The 7,907-nt window shown below is 48.2% G+C and overlaps 1 protein-coding gene across 1 annotated transcript; it reads left to right on the forward strand.

The window, feature by feature from the left end:
• The first annotated feature begins 468 nt into the window (after positions 1–468).
• On the forward strand, positions 469–2,775 carry LOC114587875 (caveolin-2-like). The gene is made up of 3 exons (XM_028712722.2): positions 469–857; positions 1,185–1,372; positions 2,621–2,775. The coding sequence occupies exons 1-3, from the start codon at positions 705–707 to the stop codon at positions 2,769–2,771; spliced, it is 492 nt and encodes a 163-aa protein (XP_028568555.2). The 5' UTR covers positions 469–704; the 3' UTR covers positions 2,772–2,775.
• Positions 2,776–7,907: the final 5,132 nt, after the last annotated feature.

A 7,907-nucleotide genomic window follows, 5' to 3' on the forward strand; every position in this document is an offset into this window, starting at 1 on the left:
AACCCAAGGAAAGTTTCAGATGCCACAAAATGCCTCTGATTCCTGCAGTTTTGGTCCCATGAGTGTTGCTGAAAGTTGGCAAGTTTGTGCACAGTGTGCTCTCTTGACCTGTTGAATGGTAGCTCAGAGCCACTAGATGGTGCCCTGCTGCTGTAAGTCCCATTTAGCTGCCATTGGTATACACCCTATTTAGCTCACCTGGCTCTGAGCCCTGCTGCGACCCACTGCACCCCATTCTTCTCCCAGTTCCAAGAATACCCTGTGCTTGCATATATTTAGCTGGGCCCCCATTCCCCATTTCCGCTCCTCAGCAAAGGAACTCTGGGACGGTGGCATATTTATACCCCTTGTCCCAATGTATCTCGCTCGCCCCATGGCTGCAAATACCAGGCGGGGGCGTGCAACTGCTGAGATCCTCCCTCCTCGACTCCCCTCGCCCTCCAATCTATGTTGGCCAAGGCTGAGAATAGAACTGGAGTCAAGTTCCTGCACACAGATGGATAGAAATACTGTGCAAGTGAAGAGTGGACAGGCAGGTTAAATAAGAACAGACAAGGCAGTTTCAGTAAAACACGAAGCCTATGCAACAAAAGGAAGTGTTAGGGGCAGAATTATAAAGAGGTTCTTGATAGCGTTACTGGATCCCCCCTTCTGAGAGAGCAGCAGCAGCGCCTGCGAGTGCTGATCTTCTCCCTCCTGGCAGGATGATCAATAACGATTATCTGATTGAGTGCAAGTTGGATCCAGAAGACCCTCATTTGCAGGAGCCGGGATCTCCCATGTTCCTGCAGTCCGCTATCAACACACCACCCAAAGCAGACCCTCGGGACCCACGTGGGATCAACCAGCACCTTAAGGTAACAGAGGGAGCTTACCTGCCTGCCTTGGGGTGGGGATGCCTAAATTCTGACTTCCTAAACTCTAAGGGCGCAGCTCTCTCCTACCCACCCAAGGTGGGAGTTGTATCCTTATTCACCCCCAAACTCCTCCCAGCCCTTCACCTGCAGCACAACCAATTCTTCTCCACCCCCTTTGCTGATTGCTGCTCCTTACATGCCCCAGAACCACACAGAAGGAGACAGCATGGGTCCTCCTGGTCCCAAGATGCTTTGCTCTGCCTCACAACATTCTCTCTCTTCGCTGGAGAATCTTCAGTGACCAGATTCCCTTGTTCTTCCCGGCAGCTGGAATTCTCCGACATTCTTGCTGAACCTTCCTCGTTTCGCAGCTTTGACCGGGTTTGGACCTGGAGTGACATCGTCTTTGAGAGTTCGCGCCTCTGGTGCTACCGCATCATCTCGCTGCTGTGTGCTGTGCCCGTCTCCCTGTTCTCGGGCTTTCTCTTTGCCTGCCTAGGCTGCCTGCACATCTGGTGAGGGTCTGCCCCCTTTGCTCTGCCTCATCATGCCCCTTGGCCCTGCCAAGGCCTTTGGCTCACGACCAGCCTCTTGCTTCCAGTTGGTTGCACATTCATTGACCATTAGCAAGGCTAATTCCAGTGGTTACTTGGGGGAACTACCAACAGGAGGAAGCTGTGTTACTCTAACACAGACTTTGCCAAGCTCCAGGCCCTTTGGACTACAACTCCCATCAGCCTCATTGCTGGCTTGGGCTGATAGGGGTTGTAGTCCAAAATGTCAGGAGGGCACCAGGTGGCCAGAGGCTCTTCTAGCACTTTGACTTTTGACTTGTCCTGTAGTTTTGTGGGTGCTTCAGGGAGTAGACTAGTAATGGCAAACTAATCTCTTAAAAGACACTTTACCAAACACTTATCCCAGAGGGAGTTGGTGTTAAAGTATGTGTCGCAACCCACATGCATGTCCAGCACTCACATGTATTCATACACACACCAGTGAGAGGTTTGGGGTCTTCATTTGTGTGTGGGCGAAGTGAGTTTGTTGCACAAGACTGCCAAATCCACTTTTAATTGCACAACCTGAATTTGCCAGGATGTGACTGAATCTGATCTGCACTATATCTGGAAGCACCTACTGTTTGTGTGATGTCCTTGTTCTGCTAGTTGGGGGAGCAGATAAGTACTGTCTGCCTAACACTGATATGAGGAATGGAGGAATCTGAAGACAGAAATGCTAAATAAATTGGTCACTTGGTGGGACCCAGGAAAACAAGGACATGAACCAGAAAGGAGCTTTCCTTCTTTCAAAAAAGTTGGAAGAATGGTAGGCATCTTCTGGAGGTGTCTGGGGCTGCACACAGGGTTGTATCCAGTGCTAGGCCTACACAAAGTAGACCCATTGAAAGCTATGAACCTAAGTTAGCCATGTCCAGGCATTTCTACTCTTTTTTTATTATTCTTTTAAAAAAATTATTTATTTGAAAATGTGTATTTTAAATCTAGATCAAGATTATCAATATCGCTTACAAAAGAGAACCATAAAACAAATATAAAACATTTCTACTCTGAGTAGGACTAGTGTTGTCTACAACCCATGGTCTCTGGGTCGCAGGTTGCCTACCTGCAGTCGAAGACATTCTTATTAACAATGCTGTAGGTGAGTATATATTGGCCCTTAGGCTGCCTAATTGGAGTCTAAATGTTGGGGTGCTTTGTTGCTTCCTGGAGGCTGCCAGCCACATCTCTCCCCTCTTCCTCCCTCAGGTGTGTGATGCCCTGTATCCAGCTCTGCACAATGGCAATGCCTCCGGTTCGCACCCTCTGGGCCAGCATCCTGGATGTTGTGGTGGCCCCACTTTTCACCAGTCTGGGCCGCTGCTGCAGCGCCATCTACCTCACCGTTACTCAGAAGTGACACAGAGACGCCCCCCCCCCCCAAGACCCACGTGCCAAAGACTTTCCTTCCCATTTCACTCAGATCCACTAAACAGGCTGGATTTCACAGCAGAGAGTAGAACTCACAGGGAGCTTTTAGTCAGAAAAGAGGAATTGTGGGCGAGGGAGCAGGTCAGAGGGAAGGAAAACAAGGAGGCCAGAGGACGAGGGGAATGGCGCTTCAGAGAGAGGTCTCAAAATGAAACATCCGTATTCTATTCTCTTATTGTCATGCCCCTGCTTTGTCCAGACCTGCAGAAAGAATTCCACATTATTCTAGGAGTGGGCTCTCCATAGTCCTCCCTGTGATCCTTGGATGAAGGGTGGTCTACATTTTTTAATAATAATAATAATAATAATAATAATAATAATAATAATAATAATAGGTGAGGAACTTTCAAAACTACCCTCCTCCGTCCCTGAGATTCTAGCTGGCTCATCTGTCGGTTAGTATCTCAGAGACAGGGATGGGGATCGACCTGGCTTTGCACACAAGACGGTCTCTGGCCATGCTGTCTGGGGCTAAAGGGAGCTGAAGTCCAGCCACCTCTGGCCTAACCCTGACTGACAGCCCACATAAGAATCTCCTCCAGGAAAAGTAACACTGAGATTAGCCTTCTGACATTTTGCACATGGGGGGGGGGGGCAGGAGGGGGACTAGGGCAACTCCAGACTCAGTGCTGGGCTCTGGCAGAAGATATGTCCATTTCTGTGGGAAGCAGCCCCCACTCCCTCCAGCCCCTCCGCCCACAGCAATAGCTGAGATGTAAAGCTCCATCCTCGTCTCCCCCTTTATTTAATAAAACAAAAAAAGTTGATTTCCTTCCCCTTGTGTTTGAATTCTTTTGATTCTGTTCTGGCAAACCAGGCACAAACGGGTGTTAAAGGGACGGGATGAAGGAGGAAAAGGTTCTGTGCCTCACAGATGGGTTGCAGAGGACATATCCCCCAACAGCCTTAACTTTGGATTTGGGACATCATAGACTCCACCACACTCCTTGGCAGCAAATTCCACTGTCGAACAGCTCTTACTGTCAGGAAGTTCTTCCGAATGTTTAGGTGGAATCTTCTTTCTTGTAGTTTGGATCCATTGCTCCGTGTCCGCTTCTCTGGAGCAGCAGAAAACAACCTTTCTCCCTCATCTATATGACATCCTTTTATATATTTGAACATGGCTATCATATCACCCCTTAACCTCCTCTTCTCCAGGCTAAACATGCCCAGCTCCCTTAGCTGTTCCTCATAAGGCATCGTTTCCAGGCCTTTGACCATTTTGGTTGCCCTCCTCTGGACACGTTCCAGTTTGTCAGCATCCTTCTTGAACTGTGGTGCCCAGAACTGGACACAGTACTCCAGGTGAGGTCTGACCAGAGCAGAATACAGTGGCACTGTTACTTCCCTTGATCTAGATGCTATACTCCTATTGATGCAGCCCAGAATTGCATTGGCTTTTTTAGCTGCCGCGTCACACTGTTGGCTCATGTCAAGTTTGTGGTCAACCAAGACTCCTAGATCCTTTTCACATGTACTGCTCTCAAGCCAGGTGTCCCCCATCTTGTATTTGTGCCTCTCATTTTTTTTGCCCAAGTGCAATACTTTACATTTCTCCCTGTTAAAGTTCATCTTGTTTGTTTTGGCCCAGTTCTCTAATCTGTCAAGGTCGTTTTGAAGTGTGATCCTGTCCTCTGGGGTGTTAGCCACCCCTCCCAGTTTGGTGTCATCTGCAAATTTGATCAGGATGCCCTTGAGTCCATCATCCAAGTCGTTGATAAAGATGTTGAATAAGACCGGGCCCAAGACAGAACCCTGTGGCACCCCACTAGTCACTCTTCTCCAGGATGAAGAGGAACCATTGATGAGTACCCTTTGGGTTAGGGTTAGGGTTAGTGGCAGGGAGGGAAAGTGGTGGCGGCGGCGGCACACCTCTCATCCGCTGGCGCCTCACTCAGAGCTGGGCTTCAGTGGCAGCAGCCGCTGTCCAGCGGCCGCTAGGAGCTGCAGAGGGAGGAGGCTGGCAGTGCCAGCCATGGAGAGGCTCGGCCTCCCTGAGCTCAGTGGTGGTGGTGCTGGAGGGGGAAAGCAAGACATTCCCAGATCCAAACAGAAGCAGGGAATGCCTCTGTGAATCCGGGAGTGTCCTGCTTAAAACAGGGCAGTTGGAGGGTATTGGAGGAATGGCTGGTGGGCGGATGGAAGTTAACAATAATGTGGAGATTGCAATTCACACCCCTCTCCAACTTGTGTGAGACGGAGCCCAATTCATTCTTGACTTTGCTCAGATGTAAGACCCGCTGGATTCCAGTGTGCATAAAACTGCAGTAGGAGTCTGTTTGTCTTCTCCGGCAGCCCCTCGCTATTCTAATACCCACAGGCAGATGACTTAGATAGTGCCAGGAACCACACCTTAAAATGCCACGCTGCTGCCAGGAACACTGCATGCTTCAGCTGCTGATGCCCATCACCGTGGTACCCCTGAAAACGCTGGCTGGCAGCAAGCCTGTTGCGTGCACTTATGGACCAAGGGTAGCATTACGAGCACATACCTCCCTTTCCCAGCCATGTCTCGGACTTGGCTGGGAGCCCTTCTATAGCTCTGTACAGTTGCACTCAATGCCAGCAGCAGCTGCCCACCACTGTGGTTTTGTTCTAAAAAGAGGCTGCTGGATCCGACCAATGGCCTATCTAGTCTAGTGTCCTGCTTCCACAGTGGCAGGACCAAATGCCACAGCCCACTCCCAAATTGCGATTCCCAGCAACTGGAAATCAAAGGCTTAACTGGCAGTGGAGGTAGACAATAGCCTTATCCATGTATTTGTCTAATCCTCTTTTAAAGCCATCCAAATTGGTGGCCATCACTACTTCTTGTGGGTGTGAGTTCCATAGTTTAACTATGTGGTGTATGAAAAAGTGCTTTCTTTCTCTGCCTGAATCTTCCAACATTCAGCTTCATTGTATACAATGAGAGAGGGAGAAAAACATATCTCTATCAATTTTCTCATAGGAATAGTTTTCATAACATAGAGCAGAGGTTTTCAACCTTTTTGAGTCCACAGCTCCCTTAACTGGAGAGCCAGTGTGGTGTAGTGGTTAAGAGCGGTAGATTCATAATCTGGTGAACCGGGTTCGCATCTCCGCTCCTCCACATGCAGCTGCTGACCTTGGACTAGTCACACTTCTCTGAAGTCTCTCAGCCCCACTCACCTCACAGAGTGTTTGTTGTGGGGGAGGAAGGGAAAGGAGAATCTTAGCCGCTTTGAGACTCCTTTGGGTAGTGATAAAGCCAGATATCAAATCCAAACTCTTCTTCTCTTCTTCTTAACCAACAACATTCTTTCTGCGGCACCCCTGTGGGGCTCAGGAGCCCAGTTATGCCACCCCTTGCCTGCAGAGCTGGCAGCCTCTCACCAGCAACATACCGTAGCTAGCCGTTCAGGTGCCTGGTGTGGTGCGCGCGTCTTGCAGCCAGGGGCAGGGCGAGCCACCCATGGGTCTGGGGCACACTGCGTGGGGCCTCTTCACTGCCTCCCCCTCAGCTGTAGGACAAATCTGGAGTGGTTGGATGGTGTCTTGTATGCCTCCTTCCAGCAACTCCTGCGGCCAAGCTGGTGCCAAACGTCTTGCTCTGCTTTCCTTTGGACCACACTAGTGAGGCGTGTCCTGGGCAGCCTGGGACCTCCATACACACTGCCTAGGCTTGTACCCCAGTGCTGCCAACACAGCAGTTTGACTTCACCCCTGGAGGCACACTCCATTGTCTCTCAAGACAGACGGACGTCAACAACAATATTGACAGCAGCACTGCATTCCAAAATCCAGAGAAGTGTGAATTTCAAAGGATTTGGTTCAGATGTTTCAAAAAGTACAGATTTTTTTAAGTTCACCTTTAAATGTGAACAGAATCAGATTTCTCCCCCATCTCTAGTGATGCAGACTTATAACACTGCTAGTAGCAACTTTAGCAGCAGTTCTTAGAGCAGCTGCCCCCCCCCCCAAATTGGCTCATCTGTTACTGTTTTGGTCCACTGACTTTAGATTGGCTGTATGATCTCCGACACACCTGACCTCACAGTAACCCTGTGAAGTACAAGGTACTTGTAGGTGTCTCCTAGGACACTATCTACAAGCTGATCTTAAGTTGGTCATAATAGAAAAAAAAACAACTTTTAAAAGAGACTGCAACGACACTGTTGAATTACAGTTCACTGAGAGTCTCAGGCCACTTGCTTCTGTCACTTGTGAACTGAACCAGCATGATAGATTTTTATCACACTATGTGAAAATTGCCTTACAGATGCCAAGGTGCCAAAGTGTGTAATCAACACAAGTGGTTTTTGAGAATGGTCACTGTCCACAATGTAAGGCTGCAGGCACCCCATACATTTATAGCACATTGAAAGCCCATTATTTCCCCCACAGAATCTTGGGATCTGTAGTTTACCCCTCACAAAGATACAATTCCCAGCACCCTTAAACTACGGTTCCCAAGATTCTGTGGGGGAAATAATGAGCTTTAAATGTATTGTGTACACAGCCTTTATGGTCTGCACCAAAGTGGAAGGAATTAGCACCAAACTTTAGCAAAAGAATTGCTGGATATTGGTTTTTCGCAAAGAAAAGCAGACAATTGTGTGTTTATAAAGGAAAGGGCAAACTGTAACAAAAATATGTGTGTATGTAGATGATGTGTTAATTTCTACAAAAACTAAACAGGAATATGAACAGGCAGTATCACAGTTACAGAACAAATTTGATGTGGTAGAATTAGGCATAGCTAAAAATTACTTATCCATGCAAATTGAGAAAGGCAAAAATGGATCTTTTCTGGTTTATCAAACTGTAAAAATTGATGATCTTATTGAAATGTTATGTTTAAAAAATGCAAATAGGAAGAAAACACCTATGGTGTGTGGTTTCCTAACAAAACTTTGTATCATTCTGCTATAGGCAAGCTAAATTTCATTCAAAGAATCTCGAGACCAGATATAACTTATGCTTTTCACTTTCTAGCAAAATTTGTGGAAAGGCCCACTACGTCTTGCAGGCCCTGCGGAGAGATGTCAAGTCCCGCAGGGCCCTGGTCTCTTGCGACAGAGCGTTCCACCAGGCCTGGTCAAGG

Source organism: Podarcis muralis, chromosome 17 (genome assembly GCF_964188315.1).
Source record: "Podarcis muralis chromosome 17, rPodMur119.hap1.1, whole genome shotgun sequence".
Taxonomy (NCBI): Eukaryota; Metazoa; Chordata; class Lepidosauria; order Squamata; family Lacertidae; genus Podarcis; species Podarcis muralis.

Excerpts from the sequence above, each read along its gene's own strand:
- LOC114587875 (XM_028712722.2), top strand. The coding sequence starts at position 705 with ATGATCAATAACGATTATCTGATTGAGTGCAAGTTGGATCCAGAAGAC. Across the intron at positions 858-1,184 it reads GGATCAACCAGCACCTTAAG|CTGGAATTCTCCGACATTCT; the intron begins GTAACAGAGGGA and ends TCTTCCCGGCAG. Across the intron at positions 1,373-2,620 it reads CTAGGCTGCCTGCACATCTG|GTGTGTGATGCCCTGTATCC; the intron begins GTGAGGGTCTGC and ends TTCCTCCCTCAG.